At 36.3% G+C, this 26,723-nt stretch overlaps 2 protein-coding genes across 2 annotated transcripts; one reads left to right on the forward strand and one right to left on the reverse strand.

The window, feature by feature from the left end:
- Positions 1–160: 160 nt before the first annotated feature.
- On the reverse strand, positions 161–11,039 carry LOC103036133 (transmembrane channel-like protein 6). The gene is made up of 19 exons (XM_007241617.3): positions 10,977–11,039; positions 10,563–10,651; positions 10,106–10,210; positions 9,734–9,814; positions 9,404–9,512; positions 9,230–9,314; positions 8,733–8,990; positions 7,490–7,656; positions 6,581–6,725; positions 4,224–4,379; positions 3,925–4,082; positions 3,575–3,665; positions 3,364–3,461; positions 2,142–2,237; positions 1,977–2,052; positions 1,698–1,831; positions 1,091–1,264; positions 926–1,004; positions 161–754 (listed from the first exon to the last, which is right to left on the reverse strand). Exons 1-19 carry the CDS (start codon positions 11,030–11,032, stop codon positions 692–694), a joined length of 2,220 nt encoding a protein of 739 aa, XP_007241679.3. The 5' UTR covers positions 11,033–11,039; the 3' UTR covers positions 161–691.
- Positions 11,040–23,254: 12,215 nt separating this feature from the next.
- Positions 23,255–26,369, forward strand: syngr2a (synaptogyrin 2a). Its single transcript, XM_007241613.4, has 4 exons — positions 23,255–23,446; positions 24,462–24,699; positions 24,941–25,077; positions 25,164–26,369. Exons 1-4 carry the CDS (start codon positions 23,351–23,353, stop codon positions 25,347–25,349), a joined length of 657 nt encoding a protein of 218 aa, XP_007241675.1. The 5' UTR covers positions 23,255–23,350; the 3' UTR covers positions 25,350–26,369.
- Positions 26,370–26,723: the final 354 nt, after the last annotated feature.

Here is a 26,723-nt window from a genome sequence, read left to right on the forward strand (position 1 = left end):
GTTAAACCATTTTCATATATTCACTTGAAATAATTCAACTTTAAGAACGGGAGATACTTGTTTATTTTAATGAAAACAATACATTAACTAAACAATTAATTAATTACCTATTTTTTATAGACTGAATATTCAAAAGGAATTGCAAATCTAATGTTCTTTTTATGTTTATACCAGTTAAAAACTGTTTTTATTTTTTTACACATTTTAATACATGCATCTTGACAAAAAAATAAAGAATAAAATCTTTTTAACATTAAAAGCAATAAAAGCAGTGTAGAATACGACAGTGACAAAATAATGATATACAATGAATTACATACATCAGTCTCAGGGTTTAGCATTCCATACAACCATGTGTTATGACTGTAAGAGACAACTGGCTACATCACAGCCTACTATATACATTAACAGAAATTATCGTCTCGGTCAAACAGAAACTTTTTTGAACAAATATGAATCTGGCAGCTGTTTAAATGGTATCAGAATTTTATCATGAATGAACCAATAAAATACAATTACCTGAAATTAAATTATCCTTGCCTACAGCACTCTTAGAGACTGTAGAATTAAAGACTAATTAGACTGTGTAAATAAACAATAATACACTTATGCCAGAACCACACCCTGCAGCTACACACCTGTGTATATGCATCTCATAGATTTCTTTTGACTGCCAGTGTGTATATAATCATTATTCATGTTGCTCATGAAGAGTCTGCAGCTTACTTATAAGGAACTTCTTATCTTCTACTTCCTAGAAAAACAGAGAGAAAAAATAACTAAAATGATTAAAATAAATAGTAATAATAATAATAATAATAATAATAATAATAATAATAATAATAATAATAATAATAATAATAATAATAATAATAATTTTAAATAATTTAGAAAAGACTGTAGTGGGACAATTTTTTTTACAAACATTTTCAATTTGCTTTTGCAACAAGGTTGTTACTCTTCTTTGGCCATCTCCAACTTGAATGTGAATGTAAATGACGAGTCTAGCAGAAAAATGCATCATTGTCAAAATAAAATCAACCAAAAAATGTACAATGTACAGAATTGCCTTTGATGGCTCCACACTTACAGGAAAATTCCTGCAACAATAAAGAGGAAGATGTGGTTCCCTAGTAACATGTATATCCAGCTGACCCAGGCCAGGCCAGGGTTAGATATCTCCAGACTCTTCCTCCACTCCTTACCAGCAAGAAACATGCTAGAAAGTGTCCTAAAGGGCCCACAGGTGGCTGACGGCTTAAGTCTGAAAGAAAAGACATTAACATTAGTCTTGTCAATTGATAAAAAAATTAATCTGATTAATTAGATTAATTAAAAATTTTATTTAGTAAAAAGTGTCTGTGTATTACTTTTAACTGTTTAATCCCTAAATTTTAATTTAGTCTGTTTTTTCTGCCAAACACTGAGGAAATTAAACTAAAAAAAAAAGTTATTAGCTATTAAACACCTCTTAATACAATACGTCACAGATTTAAAAACACAAATGTATAGGGAAAGGAAATCTGTTAAAGTAATTTGGTCAAGTTGGAAAAAAAAAAATATATATATATTATACCTCTTTTACACAAGTGAAACAGGAATAAAAAAACAGCATTATTTTTTAAGCAAACCGTTAAATGTGCATGTTTGTATCCGTTTCTGCCACATGAGAGATGACTACATCTAAAACTTCACACCTCCACATTGTGTATGTGATGCATGCAGTGGCACCAAGAAACGAGGGAAAACAGAGAATTGAGATGAAGATAGTGGTCATCTGCGTGGCCCTCCATGGCTTCAGGGGGCCTTGGTAGTTCATCATCAAACTAGCCTGATACAAAGATTGCAGTATAAAAACATATTACATACAGTAAATAAGTCAATTTTGTAAGTAAACAATATATTATTAATATACTACATTATATAATACACAATAGAATGAATGATAGATGATGATGAATGAAAGGTACACTGACCCTTTTCAAGTAGAATAAAAGAAACAGTTTCACAATCTGAAGTGTAGGTAGCAGTGGAGAAAAGAGTATTCCAAGCCTAGAAAATATATAGAAAATAGAAATCAAAATCAAAAACGTCTGCAAGGATTTTATATTTTGGGTGATTTTTTTAGGTTATAATATTACCAGGCAAGGGTCTGGCCATAGATGAGCTCCAAAACATTCAGTGCAATGTCAAATACTGGTTTTCTCTTTCTTCTTAATATTTTCCTGGTGAAAACACTGTGAAAGCAGTAAAACAGATGATCTAGACTGAATACCAAGAACAGCATTTCAGCCCTGTTCAAGGCAGCAGAGAGAAGCAGCCAGTAGCAGCTCTGGGCTGATCACCCTGTAGCTGGCCACCTACGGTGAGGGTGTATAGTGTGAACAGTCGAAACACCCCATAAACCAAAGAAGCACTACTTTCCGTGGCTTGCAAAAGTATTCATGCTCCTTGAACTTTTTCACATTTTGTCACCTTACAACCACAAACTTAAATGTATTTAATAGATATTTTAAGTGATAAACCAATACAAAGTAGCACATAATTATGAAGTGAAATAAATATGCTACATTTTTTTTCACATTTTTTATAAAATAAATATCTGAAAAGTGAGATGTGCAAAAGTATTCATCCCCCTTTACTCTGAACCCTCTAAATAAAATCCAGTGCGGTCAAATGCCTTCAGAAGTCACTAAATAAGTTAACAGAATGCAGCTGTGTGTAATTTAGTCTCAGTATAAATACAGCTGTTCTGTATCGACCTCATTGGTTTGTTAGAGAACACTAGTGAACAAACAGCATCATGAAGACCAAGAAACTCACCAGACAGGTCAGAGAAAAAATTGTGGAGAAGAAGTTTAAAGCAGGGTTATTTTATAAAAACATATTCCCAAGCTTTAAGCATCCCAAAGAGCACTGTTTAATCGATCATCCAAAAATGGAAAATGTATTCTACAACTGCGAACCAACCAAGACATGGCTGTCCACCCTAACTGTCCATCCAAACTGGCTGAGCTTGAGCTGTTTTATAAAGAAGAATGGGCAAAAATCTCAGTGTCTAGATGCGCAAAGTTGGTAGAGACAAACCCCGAAGCACTTACAGCTGTAATTGCAGCAAATGGTGGCTGAAAACCATGTATCAATTTAGTCCCACTTCACACTGATGCAATACTTTGTGTTTGTCTATCGCTTAAAATATTAATAAAATAAATTTAATTTGTGGTTGTAAAGGGGTATGAATACTTTTGCAAGCCACTGTATAGCAGTTATAGCATCAGCTCATTGTTTACTTAATTGTGCATATCCTTGCACAAATAATAGTAACCTAGCGTCATGGCATTTCAGAAAGTATAAATGATTTACCTCCAAAGAAAATTGCCAAAGATGGTGTCCAGTACACTAAATAAGAAATCCATCAACAGGAAACGATAAAGCTCCTGTCCAACAAATGTTTCCCAGCACTGCTCACAAACATGAACGTTTATTAGGATTTTTGGTCAAGGTACAAAAACAACAACATTTTTTTATAATGTTTTAACTTTCTAATTGTAAGTTGACAGAAGTTTCACTTTACCTCATTGTTTGTTCCATATTTTCCAGCAGCGATACTGTCCAGCCAGTGGTAACAAAGAACACCAAGCATACTCACTTTCAAAAACAAATTTCTACAAAAGCAAAACACACAAAAACATGTTAATATTTTAAATATACATATACTACAGTAAGAGTATGATATGTTTGTTCTGTGTAACTTTGTATATCCAGTCAGTCTAGGAAAGTTATTTTAGTGTTTTGTTTTAGTGAATCTGGAAATTCTATGTGGACTCATACTGGGGCTTAAACTGTGCAATACCACGGGTTAATGCAAATACCAAAAGCATGAAAAACAAAGAGATTTTACAGTGCAATCATATGTGTGCTGACCTTATAATGGCAATATAAATGCGAAGATTAAATGAATCATAGCTCTCCATCCATGCCAGCATGTTGAAAACACAAGGTATCAGATGATTTACTCCGCAAACTAGAAGTGGCAATATTAACCAGTGTGTGTCCCCTTCTGAAATCAAATTCATGCTGAACTACACATTAAAACAGTAAAACAAGACAAAAACATAAAATGCAGTTTTATTAAATCAGGCCAAGTTAAAAATTAAGTAAGTTATAACAGCATTTACATTAAAAAACACACACCCAACTGCTATTTCTCAAATAGCACATACTTGTTTTCTGTCATGAGAGAACCTGTAGATACCCAACACACAGCAGAAAATACAGGTCAAACAAATAGCCCAAGCAGTGCAGTGAAGAACCAGCCAGATCAGCCTGGTCATCAACCTCCTTTTGGGAATTCCACTGTGAAGTTCACAAAGCATTACCTGTTACAAACAAGAGTTTCACCTTAAATGATAGCAAAATATAAACAGTGACTGATGTCAGTGGGTGCACAACACATGCCACTACTGTGCCCTACAGTAAATTATTTTTTATTTACAGTCCACTCCAAAAGTATTGGAACATTGGGGTCAATCAATTTACTTCTACTTTAGACTAAAAACATATGTAAGTGTTTATTTCCAGGTATTTACATCTGAATCTGCACCTTCTGTGTGAAACCACTATTTTTTCATTTGAGCAAAAGTACTGGAACATGTGACTGTCAGGTGTGTTACTGTTACATTGATTATTCAAAAAATAAATTGCGCTGAATGTCTACACTTAGTTTCAGATTTGGGTTTTGTTTGTGCAGACGGTTCATTTTTAGTTAGAGGAGTAACTGCCATGAAAACCAGAGAGCTGTCTGTGGGTGAAAAACAAGCAACAGTGAAGCTGGGAGAAGATGGAAAATCCATCAGAGCCATTGCTCAAATATTGACCATAACCAGAACAACTGTTTGGAATGTCCTGAAGAAGAAAGTCATCACTGGTGTACTAAATAACAGGTGTTGAACAGGTAGACCAAGGAAAACAATATACATTTATGATAGAAACATTGTGAGTGCTGTAAAGAAAACCCTAGAACAACTGCAACAACCTTCAAAGGACAGGAGAAAAGGTAATCCAATCTACTATACTAGACTACAGGTTGGAAAAATAAAGGATCTGCTCATGATTCCAAACATACCAGCTCATCTGTGAAACACAGTGGAGGTAGTTTTATGGCTTAAGCTTGTGTGGCTTCTTCTAGAACAAGCTTGTTAATCTTAATTGATGTTAATGAACTTAAAAGTCTACCGAAACATCTTGTCCATCAGGTTAAAGAAAGATGAAACCAAACTGATCAGGAGATCCTTTATCATGCAGCAAGATAATGACCCAGAACACACTGGAATAGCATCACAGAAGAATAATGCAGTAATATGAAAATACGAAGTTTAGTGATGTCAGTGGGTCACAGATGTGATGCAGTTATTACAAGTAAAGCATTTGCAACTACAGATCTATTTATTTTAAGTTTATCCGTTGCAATACATTTGCTCACAAAAATAGGTGGTTTCAGACAGAATATGCTATATTCTCAACTGTGTATCAGATCCAAATGTAAATACCTGGAGATTTTGTCTTATATTCATCTTTTAGTGACAAACCCAAATGTTTTCAGTTTATATCAGAACAAATTCGATCAGCCTCACTGTTCTAATCATTTTTAAGATGACTTTATACAGTGCAATTATATGTCACAAAGAAGCTTTCCAGGGATCTTGGTTTGAGCCACAGGTTTACTGGAGTTCTTTAAAGTTTAAAAATACAGATTCCCTGGCCTGGAATTCCTTTCATGTAAAAATGCTGATATTTCACTTTTTTTTGTGACAAATCAAACCACTTCAAATTTAGAGTTACAAAATCCATCGGACCGTCACAGGCTTTTTATTTTTTCCTTTACACCTGGGACCCAAAATATTTAATATTTGTCTGGACAACTTAATATAATTTCTTATTTCAGGCATGCAACATATTCCAAAAAGTTGGGTTGGAAAAAATGATACAAAAACAGATTCACAAAGGCTGATAGAGAAAATATTTAAATTGTAAAGGTTTGAGGAATTGGGATGCTAATGAGTAAAGAGCAACAGCACAAGTCTAACCTAAACACTCGTGATTGTTATGGTAAAAACATGTATTGTTGTCAGAATAAGTATTTTGGATCTTTTTTGGAAGTAAAGGACACTGTGCTTTGGACCAAAGATGAAAATGGCTATCCAGCCTGTTTTCAGCAACAAGTCCAAAAGTCAGGCTCTGGCATGGTATGGGTTGTGTCAGCACACTTCTGTGTTAAATGCATTAATGCAGAAATGTACGTAAAGACAGATGCAACATATGATGCCTATAAAACAGCATCTGTTCCAGGGATACTCATGCATTTTTAACAAGACAATTAAAAACCACCTGTGGCCCTGACCTGTCCCCAAAATAGAATTTGTCTAATTTTGACTAGCTTAACATTAAATATATTGGGTTCATATGGGCTAACGTCTGATTTAGGAGTGTACTTTCAAATGCTATTTAAATGACAGTGTGTGTCTAAGCAGATGATAGAGGCTAATGTCCTCTTATCTAGCTCCTAAACTAGCTCTCTCACCTTCAGGTGTGTGCAGATGTTCTCTGACAGCTGTTGAACATACACCTTTTTGCTAATTTTAAAATCCCAGGAGCTAAAAACCTTCAAAGCCAGGTTGCCATGAGATACTGACATGGGAGAACTGGTCCCTAGTGTTTTAAACACACTTGAAGACAAAAAGGAAAAGAACTTTATTAATAACATTATCTTTATTTACAGTACAGGCCAAAATTTGGACACACCTTTTCTTTTTCAATGCGTTTTCTTTATTTTCATGCACCTTCACCTTTAACCTGAAGAATTAGAATTTAGTTTGTTATATCAGAGAAATTCAGGAAATACATATTAGAGATGATTTCAATAAAAAGGATAAAAAAACAATTGAACTACACAGAGCAGACAAAAATGGTGTTTTTGTTAACAATGGACAATATTTTTTATATATTTAACATGTTGATGATACATTATGCTTCTGTGTAACCCCACATACATAAGTTACAAGTCGGTTGTGCTCAGCTAATTATGAGGGTCTAAACCAAAAACGACAGAGCCGATTTTTTGTCCCAGTCCAGCCCTGGTGGTCCAATAGAACTGTTGGTTGTGTAGTAACCTGACTTCTGCAAAACACAACTGATGGTCCCAACCCCATTAATAAAACAAGAAATTCCACTAATTAACTCTGATAAGGCACACCTGAAAATCAGGTGACCACCATTGAGAGGATAATGCCAAGAGTGTGCAAAGCAGTAATCAGAGCAAATTTATTTTAAGTATAAAACTATAAAACTGTGTTTATTCATAGTTTTGATGCCTTCAGTGAGAAACTACAATGTAAATAGTCATGAAAATAAAGAAAACACATTGAAAAAGAGAAGGTGTGTCCAAACTTTTGGCATATGATGGACAATATGTTAAAACGAGGAGCCAAACCTGTAGATCAGCATTATGCAGGTAACAAACAGCCCAATTCCAATAGTGAGTATATATGCCAGGCGGATGTTATATGTTCCTTTGATGTAAGCCTCAGTTTTGCCAGGTCTCCAGCCATCTGTATAGTTGTAGTATCCATAAAACATCAAGGAGTTAGTAAGTACACCCTATTTAAAAGGGGGGAGGAAAAGCATCATTCAAGTAATTAATTTGTTCAATTCAACATTTATAAAGTGCTCACTGGGTATGACACACTGACCCTGCATTCATCAAGAAACACCAACAAATGAACTTTTAACCATAAACTTTAAATATTAAACCATTTACAGTTTGCAAGCTGTTTTTTAGACAGCTACAGTGGTGTGAAAAAGTGTTTGCCCCTATACTGATTTTCAGATTTTTTGATGTTTCGGAACATTAAACCAATTTAAATATTAGTCAAAGACAACAAAGGTAAACACAAAATGCTATTTTTAAGTGAAGGTGTTTATTATTAAGGGAGAAAAAAAATCCAAACCTACATGGCCCAGTGTGAAAAAGTGATTGCTCCCTATGTTGTTGTGGGGTGTTTTGTGACCTCTTGGATGAGTTGTCACTGCGCTCTTGCGGTAATTTTGGGCGGCCGGCCACTCCTGGGAGGGTTCACCACTGTTCCATGTCTTCGCCATTTGTGGACGATGGCTCTCACTGTGGTTCGCAGGATTCCCAAAGCTAGATCTCATTTACCTTCTTTCTCAATTGTTCCTGAATTTCTTTGTATCTCAGAATGATGTGGATCTTTTAAGGGTCTTTTGGTGGACTTCACTTTGTCAGGCAGGTCCTATTTAAGTGATGTCTTGACTGAGGACAGCTGTGGCAATAATCAGGCCTGGGTGTGGCTAGAGACAGTGTACTCAGGTGTCAGAAACCACAGTGACGGCAATCGCTTTTTCACACAGAGCCACGTAGATTTGGAATTTTTTCTCAATTAATAATAAACACCTTCAGTTAAAAATAGCATTTTGTGTTTACCTGTGTTGTCTTTGACTAATATTTAAATTGGTTTCATTGGTTTCTGAAACATTTAAGTGTGACAAACATGCAAAAAAATCAGGAAATCAACAAGGGGGCAAACATTTTTCACACCACTGTACATTAAGCTATTTAAAAATAGTTCCATAAAATACATTTCTCCCTTATAATGTTGGTATTTGTTGAGGAATGTTGGATTATTTTACTGTGGCTTATAAATGTTTCTTCTTACAGTGCCAGTAAGAATCTCGAGTCCGGTGAAGCTGATTTTGTTGGAACTGCCATGTGAAGGACGGGTTACTTGAGGTAGCACCAGGAAGGGGATGGTGATCATAGAGAGGATGAAGTTATACAGCAGGAGAGTCCTGAGGAACAGGAAATAAGAGAGTACTCCAGTCCCAAAGCGGCCACTCACTTGCTTCAGTGCCTCATGCCAAAGCTGCACAGAGTTCAGCAGGGACTGAACACCCTGCTGGGCACCACTGAGCCTCTGTGAAGTGTGCACATAAAAAAATATGTATAATAATGTATTAAAATAAGATCATCCATTATTATAAATCAGTGCTATGTTATTGTGTATTTGCAAATACTGCCTTTCTTTCATATATTATCCATATTTTAGTATTAATCTACTTACCTTTTGCAGAAAGCATTTATATAGACTAACTGTGACTAATCAAATTCTTTTACACTTCAAACTATTTAGCAAAATAAATAAATGACATTCACCTTTCCAAGCCATGATGGAAAGTGGCTTCTTGTTGAGTCCTTTGTAGAAGTTTCTTGCCTTCCTCTCTCACAACTGAATTGTGCTCTGACAAAAGGATTTGTATTACATAGCAAAACATAAGTACAATGATGTTACTCCTGACTGCCTTAAACTGTAGATTCAAGTCATTATACCTGACTTCACGCTTCTTTTTCAGACTTAGAGGTAAAGATCGCAGCATTCGTGCACACTCAGCAACAGACCGAGCCTGCAGGGTCGCCAGCAGATGCTTCCTCTGAGGTACTTTGTCCCACACAGGCACATGTGTGGGACATGCATGTTGAGACACAAATAATACAAGAGATCACATAATTCACATTCTATTCAACTGACTCATTCACTTCTCAGCATATAAATCCCCTGCAAGACTGTTAGCAAAAAACTAGAGCATGTCTGAACAATGTGAGTACAAGGTGAATTTATAAATTTATCAAAGGCCATGCATATTAAAAAATGCTCCTAACCTCTATCTTTGTCTATGTCTCTGTTGCTGGAAGCTTGGGATTGTACTCTCGGAGAAGAGTGGGCAGCCACACCAGTCCATTCTTGTACCAAGGAAAAAAGGCTGCATTATATTCATGCATCATTTTATAAATACTAAGATAAATAAAAAATACAGCAGGTATAATTTGCATTTATTACGTTTATTTATTGCATTGATTATTAGCATCAAATATAATTTGTTGTTATTTTTTATAGAAATACAATATTTGTAATTAGAATAATTAGTTGTCGTCGTACCAAAAGCACAGTGATATGTTGATTACTTATAGTGTGCTTTCATTATTCAATAGTCTACATATTTCAGCTGACAGTAATAATAAATGTCATCTCACCCACTGAGCGACTTGGCATGGATGACAGCACTCTTTGAGTTGCAGCAGACCATCGCTTCCTGGTTAAAGTTATCTTTTCTGCAGGTTCGTCTACCCAATTGTGTTCTAGACCAACAACAGGCAAGGCAATGGTTCAGAAATGGTTGCTTCATTCTCACAATATCATTTACAAAACATTCTTGATGTTGTAAATAAGTAAATAAGTCTGACCTAGCATATACATTTTTTCAAAATATAAAAATTCACTCTTTGGGCAACATTATCTAGATATGGAAACTAAGCTGCAAAAACAGCCATGAAACCAGCCGTGTGACTGTGTTGGAAAATGAAACCTTACAAGTGTTAAAAAAAAAAAATAGAATATAGGTCATTTCAACACTCCATATGCAACATTTTAAGGTAATAATTTAAAGAATCCTTTTTTCTATTAAAAAGAGAGACTTGGGATTATACATACTGATGAGGTGCCCAACAAAATCCATCTCAACTGTCTCAAAGTCATTGTCCATGCATGAACTGGTGTCATTCTCATCCTCCATGGAACATCTAAAAAGAAAAAGGTCAATTCTGGGCACATAAAGATGACCAACGGTTATGGATAGAGAGGTATACGTAAAACATCATGCATGGTTTTACATTCAAGGAAAGGGAAAACAGTAGCATTTTAGTGATAAAACACGCGGATACCACAGACACAGAATACATTTCACAACCAAATGTTCAAGTAGAATGCAAAGTATAACTTCCCATTTCAGAGCTAGTTTGATGACAAGTCATATATTGTTACATTGTTGGTAATGTCACAAATAAGTTTAAAATAGTGATATTTCCTGTTAACCTGATCTGAATTTATTAGTATATTTTAACTCACTCAGAATCCTGTTCTGCCTGGCAGATGTCCAAAGTACTGTCAACACTGCAGGCCATCCTTCTGCTGAAGTGTGATAAATACTCTGTGTCTTTTAGGTTTCACAATCCCCAACGCCCCCCCCAACCCCCCAACCCCCCCCCCCCCCCCCCTCTAAACCACAGACGCAAACATGCTGGGTTACTGGTCTGTGTACAATTCTGTGCTCAGTCATCTTCAACTCTTCTTAGCTGTAGCAATGGAGCATAGAGCAGCTACCAGCCAGTGAAAGAATCCCAGCTAACATCTGTCTAATATGTTCCAGTCTGGGAACTACTAGCTACATATTCCTATCAAAGATTTTAATGTTTTTAATCATAAAACTTGTTGGTCTTAAGTTCTTTTTTTAGTAAATCGTGAAATAATGAGGATTTTTATTAGTATTTGTTGGAAATAAGTGCATGTCAGGCTAGCTACTTCCTGTCTGTCTCCCATGGACTGTAATTCAGTGACTCTACACTCACATACACATAGTGAACTACACTCCCCAGAATTCCCTTGTGCACAACACCCCATGATGAGGGCCAGTTTCATCATAACGTTTTTCATGGTCGTTGTGACTACTTTCAAAGTGCTATTCACAATATACCAACTCTACTATACCTTTTCACGACACAACTGATGCTCTCAAACACATTAAGAGGCAAGAAATTCAAGTAATTAATTTCTGAGTTCAGCACAGCTGTTAACTAAAATCCATTCCAAAGAACTCATAAATCTGACAGAGAAAATGTGGGATTGTGCCAAGCTGTTATATAAGCACGTGCTACATTGAAGAACCTAAAATACAAAACATAATTTGGTTTGTTTAACACTAAAAAAAACATGGAAGCTACAGGTTCTGCACTGGCTTCAGTGAGAAAATATGTGATTCATTCACCCTGGATTTCATTTTGACCAATTCAGACAGAGGAAGTGGGTATACGTCTCTCATTCTCTCAATAAAGCCAGTGCAGTACCTGTAGCTTTTATCTCTCTTTTTAACTAACATGACAAAACCCATGAACTGCAGTTCTCCTATATAACACCTCCTATATGTACATTTCTGTTCACATTGGTGGGAATATTTTATAGGCTCTCTGGTGGATAATAGGGGCATGCTTTATGGATGGTTTGTCACACGACCCTGCTTTCAAAATTATGTACATGTAAAAAATTTATAAGATGAGTGGTAGTCCTCATGTCTCTGGATTCTGTTTTGTGCACCTACAGTGCCTTGCAAAAGTATTCACCCCCTTGGAGTATTTCCCTATTTTACTACATTACAACCTGTATGTATTTTTTTTTTATCTGAATTGAATGTGATGCATCTGCACAAAAGAGTCTACGTTTTAGAAGTACCTTCAGAAGTCACATGCTTAGTGAAATGAAGGCCACCTGTGTGCAATCTAAGTGTCACATGATCTGTCAGTATATACACACCTTTTCTGAAAGGCCCCAGAGGCTGCAACACCATTAAGCTAACCAAACAACACCATGAAGACCAATATGCTCTCCAAGCAAGTCAGGGATAAAGTTGTAGAGAAGTATAAGTCAGGGTTGGGTTATAAAAAAATATCCAAATCTCTGATGATCCCCCGGAGCAGCATCAAATCCATCATCATCAAATGGAAAGAACATGGTACCACAACAAACCTGCCAAGAGAGGGCCGCCCACCAAAACTCTCAGCCTGGTCAAGGAGGACATTAATCAGAGAGGCAGCACAGAGACCAAAGGTAACCCTGAAGGAGCTGCAGAGTTCCCAAGCAGAGACTGGAGTATCTGTTCACATGACCACAATAAGCCGTACACTCCACAGAGTTGGGCTTTATGGAAGAGTGGCCAGAAAAAAAACTTTACTTACAGGCAAAAATAGGAAAGCTTGTTTCGAGTTTGCAAAAAGGCATGTGGGAGACTCCCAAACTGTATGGAGGAAGGTACTGTGGTCAGATGAGACCAAAATTGAACTTTTTGGCCACCAAGGAAAACGCTATGTCTGGCGCAAACCCAACACATCTCATCACCCTAAGAACACCATCCCCACAGTGAAACATGGTGGTGGAAGCATCATGCTGTGGGGATGTTTTTCAGCAGCAGGGACTGGAAAACTGGTCCGAGTTGAGGGGAAGATGGATGGTGCTAAATACAGAGATATTCTTGAGCAAAACCTGTTTACGTCTGTCAGTGATTTGAGACTAGGGTGGAGATTTACGTTCCAACAGGACAATGACCCAAAGCATACTGCTAAAGCAACACTTGAGTGGTTTAAGAGGAAACGTGTAAACATATTGGAATGGCCTAGTCAAAGCCCAGACCTTAATGCAATTGAGAATCTGTGGTCAGACTTGAAGATTGCTGTTCACCAACGGAAACCATCTAACTTGAAGGAGCTGGAGCAGTTTTGCCATGAGGAATGGGCAAAAATTCCAGTGGCAAGATGTGGCAAGCACATAGAGACTTATCCAAAGCGACCTGCATCTGTAATTGCTGCAAAAGGTGGCTCTACAAAGTACTGACTTACGGGGGTGAATAGTTATGCACACTGATGTTTTCAGTTATTTTGTCCTTTTTGTTGTTTGCTTCACAATAAAAAAAAATGTTAAATGTTGAAAGTTGTATGCATGGTCTGTAAATTAAATGATGCAGACCCTCAAATATTCCCTTTGAATTCCAGGTTGTGAGGTAACAAAATGTGAAAAATGTAAAGGGGGGTGAATACTTTCGCAAGGCATTGTATTTAATAATACTAGAACAACTGAAGCAGAGGGCAATGACACAAAGCTCAGCTCTCTCTCTCCCTGTTAGACCTATCTGTTAATTTAATATCTTTCCTTATTCTGAGCAAATTCCTTAGTTTTTCTGTCTGTGTAGAGAAGTCTGGTAAAAGTTGAGATCCCTATACTGAATTTTGAATCTTAAATCCTGGCTCCTGTTGCACCTGACAGATGGGAGGAGGGTAAAAAGCCCCAGATTCAGATGAGAAACGTCCTTGATGATGCTCTGAACACTGCTCCTTAAAAAATGACTTACATGGATAAAGGAAAAACATGTATCAGCTTGGTGAATGGGCAGAAAACTAATGATTTAAGTGAGAAAGAACATTAAAGCTTGTCTCAATTTTACCAGAATCTTGATGATCCCCAAGACTTTTGGGAAAACATTTTGTGAATTGATGAGACAAAAGTTGGACTCTTTGGGAGGTGTGTGTCCCAGTACTTCTGGCGTAAAAGAAACACTGCATTCCAAAAAAAGAACATTATACCAACAGTAAAACATGGTGGTGGTAGTGTGATGGTCTGGGGCTGTTTTGCTGCGCCAGGAAGACTTGATGTGATAAATGGAACTATGAATTCTGCTGTCTACCAAAAGATCCCGAAGGAGAATGTCCGACCATCTGTTCATGACCTCAAGCTGAAATGAACTTGGGTTCTGCAGCAGGACAATGAACCAAAACAAACCAGCAAGTGTAATAATGGGTATAATGGGTTGGGAATGGTAGTAATGGGTTGATTGGTGTAACATTTGATGGGTATTTCACAAAGCAGGAGTTACCAGTTGAGGGCTGCCTAGTAAAAATATTCAAGTGCTCAAAATGCTTTTAGCTACAGTGCACCAGCGGGCTGGAGTTCACTACATGAAACTTAAAGCTAAAGCTAAAATAAATAAATAAAAAAAGAATATAATTTTATTTTAATTTAGTTTTTAGTTGTTTTTGGTCTTATTTATGTGTTAGTTAACTTCTTTGAATTTAGTTTTTTAGCCATCATTTTAGCTTCCTTATAGTTTTAATTTTTTTCTTCTGTTATTGTTTTTGCTTATAATTTTTATTTATTCATCTGTTCATCTTCTTTTAATTTTTTATTACCTTTGATTGTCTTACCCATACTTTATTATTTCTTCTTATTTATTGTAATATCTTATTTTAAACTATCTGATATATCTTATTATAATGCTGGGTCTATTTATTTATTTTTAATTGTTTTTTTTTCCTTATGTATTGACTCGGTCACCTTCAATGTACTTCAAGTTTAAATAAAGGCTGATTGATCCTCGTTTGGCACCTAACAACCACAAATGTAAATGTTTGTATTGAGATGTTAAGTGACAGACCAACAGAAAGAAGCCCATAATTGTAAAGAATGAAAATAATAAGTGGTATGAAAAAGTTGGGCACCCATGATAACTTTCATGATTTTCCTTTATAAATCACTGCTTGTTTGGATCAGCAATTTCAGTTCAAATATTCTAAATTCTAAAGCCTTATGAGCGTATGAGCAAAGTACAAGGTGCAGTACATATCTGCATTTCTTTCCTAGCACATTTTGGTACTGTCTTCTTTACTTTACATTACTTGTTTATATTTACCTTTTCATTCAATTTACCCGTCCAATTGGCTGGACAGGTAGTGTTGTCCAATTGGCTTCTCTCTTTAAGAAATGTCATGAACTGTCCATTATTTTAGGATAAAATCAGTCATAATTAGTCAATCCATCAACCTTTATTTTCACTCAGGAAAAACATTGAGGGTAACCCTTATTTACAATGTTGCCGAGCCTTCATAACATCAAAGGGATTGAACATATTTAATAATAATTTAGAAATAACAATAATAATAATAATAAATAAAAAGTACTCATTTTAAATCAACATTTAATAAAAATATATATGTAAAACAGAAATTTCTAAAATACCATAAAAAATTGACACATAAGAAGTAAAGAAAATTATAAAAAATAAAATAAGTAAACAGCTAAGCTGTTCACCGGCGGGAGACCTGCGGCGGAGAGCGGCGTTTCTGCGGCTCAGCCGTGTCCAGCTGAAGGGTTTGGCGGGGCGGCTTTGAGGTGTGGTGGCGGGTCCGCTGCTCCGATGGCTTCCAGTTACGGGTGCGGTGTGAATTGAGCTGCTGGGGAGTTCACTCGAGCGGGCAGAGAGTGAACAGGAGAGGAAGGGATGAGATCTTAGCCGTGAGCAGCTCTCGCACCCTGCGTGTGTGTGTTGAGTTGGTATCCAGCTTCGTCCTCTGTTTACCAGCCGTAAAATAAAAAAAATATATAAACAATATAAATTAAAATAATATAAATAAAGCTATTAAATAAATAAAATGAGATAATATATATACACATACAAACGGCTAAAAGGTTCCACGCGCTGCTCTGACGTTAAAACAGCCAGCATGCAGCGCCATCTAGCTACCAGTAGCTGTAGTTATTGTTCAGGTATATCAGTGGACAGCCGTGTTGGGACCTTGATGATACAGCAGTCAGAGCAAAGTGTACAAGCTGAGCATACCCTAAAGTTTAGTCTTGCTTTATCTACCTGCACTGTTCAGTGTACTGGGAGTGGGTTGCGTCCGAAATCCACCACTGCAGTCTTTCCTGTGTTAAGCAGCAGGTGGTCGTTGCTGCACCAAGTAAATTAAATTATTATATCCTGCACTTTATCACAAAGCAAATAAACCCTGTGAGATTTACTCATCTCTCAATATCTTTTCTGATCTGCTGATAAGCATCTTTAATTAATAAAGAGATCCCCACCCTCTATATTGTGAAATCTTTATTCCTGTGGTTCTGAACGTCACAGAGAGGATTATGGCCGCTGACTATTCCTATTATTATATATAATAATAGTGGAGTGCCTAGGCCCTCAGTCATTTACCACTGATGCAAAAGTTTGGTTTTCTCTTGGAAATTGAAGATAAGGGTCTCTAGAACAATTTTGTCCGAGGGCAAAGAGATCAAATTGCAAGGAAATAATTTTTTTAGCCCATTTTCTGAAAGTAGCCAAAATCGGAATTGTGTATTTTTTGAAATAGGTCAAATTGTCTTACATTACCAATAGAACTGATTTAATTTGATGCAAAAGTTTTGTTTTCTTTTTTAAATTGACTATGAGGGTCTAAAGAACAATTGTGGATTGAGGGCCAAGAGATCAGATAACAAAAACATAGTTTTTTAGCCCATTTTCTGAAATGGCAAAAAACGGAATTATATATATTTTTTAGAAATAGACCATATAGACCATATCATTTGCAATGTAATAATATTTCTTGTTATTGATATTGATATTTCTAGGCAGCAGTACATGAGGAAACGGTTATTTCTCAAAAGTTGAAGTTCAAACTATGGTATGGCAGAAAATTACTGTAGCTCCCAATTTTCGAATTTCAGATGAATGACGTTGCTGTAATTACAAACAGCCATTTTACAGAAATACCTCTTTTTCACTCACTCACTCACCATTCACACACACACTCTCTCTCTCTCTCTCTCTCTCTCTCTCTCTATACCCCCCCCCCCTTACCAGACACATTATCATGTCTCTATAAATTACAATTAACATAGAAAGTAGGTATATTTTCAACCTACTGCTGAACCAAACCGAAAAGTGGAAACAAAAGTTGTAACAGTAATGGCTGGGACAAAAAAATGGCATTTGTGCATTCTGTGCCAAAAACAAACAAAGGAAAAACTTGTTTGTCCTCTGGCTAATCCAATTGTTAGTCATAGACAGGGAGCATATGCAGAAATGATCAGGCTTGCACATCAGTTCAGAGAAACTGATGCTGCTCCACACCCACATATACAACTTCCAGATGAGGAAGCCATGCATTTGAATAATGCTGCCTGGCATAAATCATGTCGTAAGCTTTACGAGTCAGCAGTACTCGATAATGCAAAAGAAAATTACTCAAAAGGCTTGCTTTCTCCCACAAGAAGATCCTACCGGACAGGTACAGCTGTCAATAGGAATTTATGCATCTTCTGTGGTGACGAAACAAATGAAACGGATCATTCTTTTCAGAAGGTAGAACTCACCAAGCAGATACATGACAAAGCAGTTGCACTGGGAGAAGATCGGATTGTGGCACTCCTTTCAGAGGGCGACCTTGTGGCTATTGAGGCAAAATACCATCGCAATTGCTATACAGGCTTCAACCGTCGTTACAATGCAATAATCAAACAAGATACCCCTAGAGAGGACTTTGAGGTCACAGTTAAAAATGAATTGATCCAATTCATTGAAGAGGAAATTGTTGGAGGTCGCAACATTTTTGCATTGCATGACCTGTGTGATATGTTGACAGAGAAATTAGAACAGCATGGAATTCAGATGACAGTGAACCGGACACGTCTGAAGAAGACAGTCCTCCAACACTTTCCAGATTTGAGAGAGGAAAAGGGTTGTCGTGACAGAGTTTTCTTAATTTGTTCAAAAACTGCTAGAGAAATAATATCATCTGCCTCTCAAACACAAGAAGAGGAATCTCATACATTGTTATTAGCAGCATCCATTCTCAGAAAAGCAGTTTGGAATCATGACTCTCCATTCATATTTGACGGATCATTTCCAAAAGACTGTGAAGAATCCTCTGTGCCACAGCGTCTGAAATATTTTTTCCGCCATCCCTAAAAGGACCAAAATCAACTTCGGAAGACGATAATTCTCGAGAGATACTCTCTATGAGTCAGATGGCTATGCTAAACATGACATCTTTTTCCCGAAATCTTAATTGTGAGCCTCCACTTGCAGTGTTCCTGGCCCTTGAACTGCATTCTCAAACAAGAAGCAAGAAGTTGGTTGAACTCTTACACAACTACAATCTGAGTGTGTCATACAAGAAGGTTCTCAGCATTGAAGCTAGCTTTGCAAAGGCTATTGGAGATCTAACAAAGAAGAACGCAGATATAGTCTGTCCTACAAATTTGCGTCAGAACATATTTACAGTTGCAGCTCTGGATAACCTGGACCACAATCCCACATCACGTACAGCAACTTCATCATTCCATGGAACTGGAATTTCATTTTTTCAGTTTCCAACAACACAGAAACCTGGAATGGACCAAGAGTGTATACACATAAACTCTCAGAAAAAAGAAGGAGGCAGCAGTGGACCAATACTACCCCTGTCATATACATTTGTACCTCCAGTGGGACAAAATCTAGTCTGCCAACCTAAGATGAAAATTGTGCAGCCAATGGCAACAAGTTCATTTGATACAGAGAAACAACATGAACAAGAATGGATGGTGGCGGTTCATGATGCCCTATATGCGGATTCTGCAAATGAGACTCCAGCAATGTGGTCGTCATTTCATGCTACTCGATCAGATACTGTTGGACAACCAGAAAAATGCATTGACGCCCTCCTTCCCCTTTTCCGTGAGAAAGCAGCCAGCCCAGAAATGATTAGGCATGGAATGGAACTAGTAAAAAAGACAACAGAGCACCTAAACCCCCATCAAGTCCCTCTCTTAGTTGTGGACCAACCACTATATGCCCTGGCAAAGAAAATTCAATGGACATTCCCTGAAATCTTTGGAGAAGACAACTTTGTGGTGATGCTAGGTGGGCTTCATATTGAAATGGCCTTGTGGAGCACCATGGGAGATCTCCTACATGGGTGTGGGTGGCCTGAAGCATTGAAGGAAGCTGGGCTAGTTAAATCAGAAGCTGCAGGCACATCACTTCTGAAGGCAACCAATGTAATGAGATCGAGGTATGGCCATCAAGTTACTGTTGTTGTTCTTGACAGCCTTCTGAAACGAGCATATGAGGACAGTGGAACCAAAATAGACTTTAAGGACTGGATTGAGGAAGTTTCTGAGGAGAGCCCAACATTCAAGTTTGGGTGCTTGTTCACAAATACCAGCAGATTATTTTCATGTTCATCCGGGCACATCGGGAAAGGAAGTTTGAGTTAATGGTCATCACACTTCAGAAACTTGTACCTCTGTTCTTTGCTCTTGATCATCACAATTATGCCAGGTGGATTCCAGTCTTTATTAGAGACATGGCAGGGCTCCCAGATACCATCCTTGCTGAGTTTAAGGAGGGACACTGGACAATAACTCGAAGCAATCGTCGTTTCTAATCCATGCCAATTGATCAAGCACATGAGCAGGCCAACAAAAGAGTGAAAGGAGTTGGTGGCATCATTGGACTGACAGAGAATCCAGGGATGTTGGAACGTTGGGTTGTGACCCAACGATCATGGATTGAAGGAAGAAGATGGCAAACTGCTTCCCATTTGGACAACGCTGCCCCTCGCCACAGATGTAAGGAATCTTGATGTGAAATGCAGTTGTAAAAATACTTGTTCAAGCAGGTTTACCAGTTCTCGTTGCAAATGTATGAAAGAAAAGCTGAACTGCACACGTCTATGCAAGTGTAATTGTGTGAGATAGTAAATTACAGAAGTCTTAATGTGTGTAAATGTAAAGGTTTTAACAATAAACACCTCTTTCACCTGGCCTTTTATTTTATATTTGTTTTTGTGATACTGGTAAAAAATATGATAAGTATGTCAATTGCTACTCTTCATTTTGAGTCAATAAATAGTTCAAATGTTCAAATCAGACAATCTGAGTCCTGTTATATGTGCATTGTTTGTCAATGTTTTGTCATAAAGAGTACATGTCTTAGTATATTTGAATGTCATTGTTGTATTAAAATTGAAAAATACATGTATATATTTTTAATTTAAATAAACAATGTAAGACATTTTTAGGGTTATACAGCATATACAGTAATATTCTAAATTGAAATTGTTTTTATTTAAGTAGTTACATGCAAAAGCAGATCTTTTTTTACAATAACATATAATAATAGATCATTATTAGAGTAGAGGGCGGCCATCTTGAAAAAATGGCAGCCATCTTGGATTTTCTGTGGCCAATGCACTTTTAAAAATGAATTTTTAATAAACATTTGTGACAAATTTCATGATTGAATCATTAAGTGAACTTTTTCTGGCCTCATCTGTTGCATTATAAAGGCTAATAGTGGGTTTGGAGACGATGCCCCCTAGAGGGCAATTTTTTGATCGGACTGTTTTTGCCCTCGGACAAAATTGTTCGATAGACCCTTACAAACAACTTCCAAGTGTAAACGAAACTTTTGCATCAATGGTAAATGACTATGACTAATTGCCTATACATGGAACCCCACTATAAAGATTTGCTCAAATACAGAGGCAGATTAAAGAACAATAGATCACAAATTAACACAGATTATGGCAAATAAAGCCATACTATATTAATAATTAAAATAATAATATACAATAAAAAATTTTAATGTCAGAAGTAAGATACAGTACCTCACACTATCAAAGTCCAGAAGGAAGATGGAATTCAGGTGCATTCCTCACTCCTCTTTTGTTTTTCCTGAGTTTCTCATAAATGTGAGACAGTATTAATAACATAAAATAGACTATAAACTGATTTTATAAGCAGAAAAAACTGCTGAAGAATATAAACAATTAATCTTAAAAAGAGATACACCAACAACTTTAACATGACTTCCATATGGAAGTCAGTGCAGTGTTTTTCGGAAAATCGTACAGCACTTCATGCTTTCCTATGCTGACAACTTTTATACATATGCCGATTTCATTTTCTAGTATTCAGATTTTCTGAGATACTAATTTTGGGGTTTATCAACAATAAAAGAAATAAAGAATTAAAATAGATCCATCGGTGTAACCTAACATCTATACAGTTGCAAGAAAAAGTATGTGAACCCTTTGGAATTACTTGGATTTCTGCATAAATTGGTCATTAAATGTGTTCTGATCTTCAACTAAGTCATAGACTTACATAGACAAACACAGTCTGCTTGAACTAATCACACAAAAAATGATATGTTTGCATGGTTTTATTGAACCCGACATGTTAATATTCACAGTGAGGAGGTAAAGGTATGTGAATCTTTGGATTTAATAACTGGTTGATTCTCCTTTGGCAGCAAAAACGTGTGTGTGTTTGTCTATTGTTGTAATCAGAACACAATGACCAACTTATGCAGAAATCCAAGTAATCCCAAAGGTTCACATACTTTTTCTTGCAACTGTATATAACATAAGTTTTACATTTTAAACTGAATTACTGAAATAAAGTAACTTTTTAATGATATATATTTAATGATATCTGTTTAAGTCTAAATAGAACTTGGAACGTCTTTTTTAATTCAGAGCGTTTGCACTTTTACATTTTACCTAAATGCAGCTGTTCACTGTTAAAATCCGCCATCTACAGGCAGCCGCGTGTAACTGCAGTAAGCATTTAAAGTAGCATCTCTCCTACTGCTCCTCTTACTGCTCTTCTTCTCATTCTACTCCTCCTCTCCTACTGCTCCTCTTCTAACCCATCTCTCCTACTGCTCCTCTCCTACACCTCCTCTCCTACTGCTCCTACTCACTGGTTTTATCCCATATTGAAGAATTTATTTTGTCATCAATTTATTTATTTTTAATTGAAATTACAATGTGGCTGAATGTGATAAAGAAATTCCATTTAACTTTACATGTTACCAAAGTATGTTTATACACAAGCACTAAAATAACAAAAATAAAGCGCTCTTTTCTTTATAAATTTTTCTTTATACTAAGGCATCTTCCTATACAATTAAAATAATAATAATAATACATTTTTGTCCAATATACATGAAAATTTTACTACTGATATAAGAATGAATGACTTTAACATTTTTTCATGCACTTTTAGTTTTAAAAAAACATCATGAAAAAACACCATATGGTAACACATCTGTAACATCAGTGACATTTTAGTTAAAATGGAGGATTTTGTGAAAAGCCTGCCTCATTGGAAATCAAGAGACCACAAATAAAGATTAATAAAATAAAATGAGCAAGTATGGACTCCTCATGCCTTCTCATGCCTTGAGATGCTTATTCTTTGATGACCTGTGACCCAGGAAACAGTTTAATAGAGCTAACAATATATATGATAAAATAAAATGAAAATATGATATACATTATCATATATAATATGATGAAATAATCCTGATAACACCAGTGACAAAGTCTTTTGAAAAATGATTTAAAAAAGGAAAAATCAAATAACTCATAAGGAAAATGTGTTTTTGATCTTAGGTTAACTGTGAAAATGTATATACTGACTTTTGAAATTGTCCCTGATATTTTAGGCCTTTTTTTTTAAAAACCCTCCAAACTTGTGACATGGTTTTTCCAAATGAAGAATGACCCATCTATCTTAAAATGTCCTTCTCTAGTCTTTGTTCTCAGTAACGGACCTTCAATCTATAATAACCTAGTAAACCATAAAAAAACTATTTAGGTTGTGATTTTCATTCATGCATTTTACCCAAAAGCAGAAAACCACGGACCTTAAATTTTCAGTTTAAATAAGGTACATAGTCCTAACAGGCAGTAGGAAAGGCGGGAGAATATTCTGATATTACCCCTCAGCATACGCTGAATGAATGACGTGTACTTCCTGAGGGGGTGGCTCACGCTGCTTTCAGGAAATCATTGTGAAAGTAAACAGTACAGACAGGAATTGTGGTGCAGATCGACAGTTGTTAAAACTGTTTCAGAATGGAGAGTGTTTACGGTGCAGCTCTATCCGGCGGTTCCTTTGATTTCCAGAGTTTTATTAAGAAGCCTCAAACTATAGTTCGCCTGCTGAGCTGGGTGAGTATCCGCCTCGCTGATCAAACTTATTTAAAGAACGAGTTAGCACTTGCTAGTTTTGTCGTCAGCTTTTTTATTAACCATAACAGAAGAAAGAAACTAGGACATAAAAAACACACATGTCTCTATACTGCAGGCTCGCGCTGTGTGCTGTCAGGTACTGTCTCGTGTGAGCGGTTCACTTTAATCTATCAGATCGTTAGGATGTGGGTTAGAGGCAGCTGCTTCAGTGTTACAGGGAACTGAAAGTTGTGAGCATTCAAGGTTAAAACTCAGACCTTTAATATCTTTGTCTTTTTAGTGATTAACAGTTGTAAATGATCAGGCTGTAGTTTATTGTATTTAGTTTATTGTGCGCTCGTGCTGCAGTGCGAGTATCTATGGAGTGATGACTCACCTGTAGCGTGTTGAGTGTTGACTTTGGTGTAGTCGGGCCTGGCTCGGCTCAGCCGAGACGTTCACCGTGTTTCCTAGTCTTTGTGATGGAATAGTCTTGCCCTGCATAGTTAAATGTTAGGCCAGGGATATGATTGGGGAGTTTTGAAATAATTGTAGCTGATTCTTTTTAGTACATACATTACTCTACTTTGTGTTTAGCTTTTGCCACTGTTACTGAAACTTGACTGTGCTATATATTGAAAGTGTGAGGGAATTACAGCTATTTATTTATATAGTGAAAAGACCAGTTTGTTTAGTACCATATGGAAATGGAAAAACTGGTTGATTTGTTGGAGTGAGCAGTGCCAGAGGTTTTGTTGCAAAATGAAAGACAAGTTTAATGAACTGCATATCTGTTACCAAAGCTTGATCTACAGGTTCTGAGATCCAGGGTATGACATGTGACACAATTAAGGTCTGAGGACAAGGCCTGCCTTTTATACACTACAGTAATGCTTTCAGTTATCTTGCTTCGCTTCTGCATTTAGACTATAAACTGTTGTTTCTGTTAATGGTTTGAGCAAGTTCTATAATATTAAGCTTCCTTATTTCATTAGTACCTTTCTCCTGTTTCCAGCTGTTCTCCATAGTGGTTTTTGCAACCATTACTGCAGAGGGCTTCGTCAACCAGCATCAGAAAGAAGACACTAAATGCATATTTAATCAAAATGACAGTGCCTGTAGTTACGGAAATGCTGTGGGGATTCTAGCTTTCCTGGCATGTGTTGCCTTCATTATTTTGGATGCATACTTTCCTCAAATCAGCAATGCCAATCAGAGAAAACACATTGTCATCAGTGATCTTGTTTTTTCTGGTAAGAGAATTGTTATTGCTATTTGTGTATGTGATGTTTTGTAAATGTGACCTGAGATAATGGTCTTTAGTCTCATTTCAAAATGCATTAAGTGGGTTTTAGTTTTGTAGACCATTATATGTTCATTATATTTTTTAATATTCTGCACTAATTTAATAACCTTCTCTTAACCCAGCTGCTTTCTGTACTTTTCACTCGTTTGTTAAACAACTTCCCATGTGTCCTGTTGTCTTTTTGACAGGGGCATGGACCTTCCTGTGGTTTGTATGTTTTTGCTTCTTGGCCAATCAATGGTCTCATACTGTTGAGATTGAGGGAATCCCACAAGATGCCGCACGAGCAGTGATAGCATTTTCATTCTTCTCTGTCATCAGCTGGGTAAGCAATGTATTGACATACTATGCATTTGAGTTAAATTGTGTGCTTGATAAACTAAAGCAAACCTTTTCTTTTTGTTCTACCAGGCTTTGCTGACCTTATTTGCCTTTAGACGATACCATCAAGGCATGGATGAGGTTGGCTACACTGATCCTTCTCATGACCAAACCACCCCATACCCTAATTACCCCAGCGCCCCAGACAATTACCAACAGGCCCCATTCACTCACAGCTCCACAGGCGAGGGAAGTTATCAACCCCCAGCATACTGAGTGCCAAAGCTTAGCTTTACAAAGGTTTGGAGGAATTGTCAGTGAGCTTTACTTGTATATATTAATTCTACACTCCATTGTTTATCTGGGTCTGAACACAAAATAGGAACAGTTACAGAAAATCATTTACAATCTTTCTTAAACCACCATAGACCAATGTGTCTTATGAATATGTGAATTTGCCAATTTAATAGTTTAATTATGATGTGCTCACATTTACCAATCAGAACAGAATCAGGTGTTACTGTGCACAAAACTATTTTTGAAAAAAAAAATATTTATTGTAAAAGCTTAAAAAGTGAAGGAGTATTTTAGCTTCTAAAAAAAATCTAAAAATGCTAAAAAAAAAATGATTATGTGATCGACTGATGCTAATTGCAGCTGTGTTAAACTTGCATTATATACAGTTGACAGACAAACAGTAATACAGAATTGTCACCATGTTTAAGTACTTAATGCACAGACAAACAAGTTTATGCACATAATATTTTTGTAATCTGGTGTTCATTCAAATTGTTTTAGGTCGATAAATTGATTAAATAGAAAAAAGGGCAAAAACTGTGTAAACTACTGCAAACCAGGGCTTTAATGTCAGTTACAATTAATGTGCACTTGAATATGCTTTTTTGTTCTATATACACATACTTTATCTGAAAATAATCAACTTGAGCAGTTAAAAAAGGAGACTATTACTGAATGAATTTTACAGTTTTACCACAAAAACATATATTTGCGAAAATGTGTTGTTTTATACCAGGAAGCCAAGTGGACTTTTACCTCTGACTGTGCCTCTGAATTGTGCTTCAAGTTTTTGAAATTTTGCATGGGCTTTTTGTTATTGTTAAAAAAAAAAAAAAAAAACACCGAGCACCTCAAGAAAGGTACAGGTTTGTTACATGTATTAAAATTACACACTGCTTTTCATTAATTACTTTGTGTACCTCTAATTTTGCTATTGCAACAGTTACTGAAACTACAGGCATTGGCTGCTTACAAATAAAGATACGTTTCTTTAGGATGCACTTTTGTTACTTGTTGTTTGTTTGCACATTAATAGATTAATTTCTAAGAAGATTAATTCAACTGATACATTCTTCTATGCTATTACTATCTATAATGTGTACAGGCGTATGGTGGTTAATTTTCTTTCAGTAACACATGTTTATTCATGTGTAACTGTACATGATCCAAAAAAACATTTTACTCAAATTTCAGTTTAATACAGTGTAAAATATAGCTGTTTGACTTATGTAGTTAATGTAGCGGATAAATCTGTCAGCATAATTTTAATTATAGGCTCCGATAAATGGACACAATGGACAGAAATTTTGATGATTATTGTCCATTGTGTTTTTTGTATGTTTTTCACATGCA

Source organism: Astyanax mexicanus, chromosome 19, assembly GCF_023375975.1.
Source record: "Astyanax mexicanus isolate ESR-SI-001 chromosome 19, AstMex3_surface, whole genome shotgun sequence".
NCBI classification, from domain to species: domain Eukaryota; kingdom Metazoa; phylum Chordata; class Actinopteri; order Characiformes; family Acestrorhamphidae; genus Astyanax; species Astyanax mexicanus.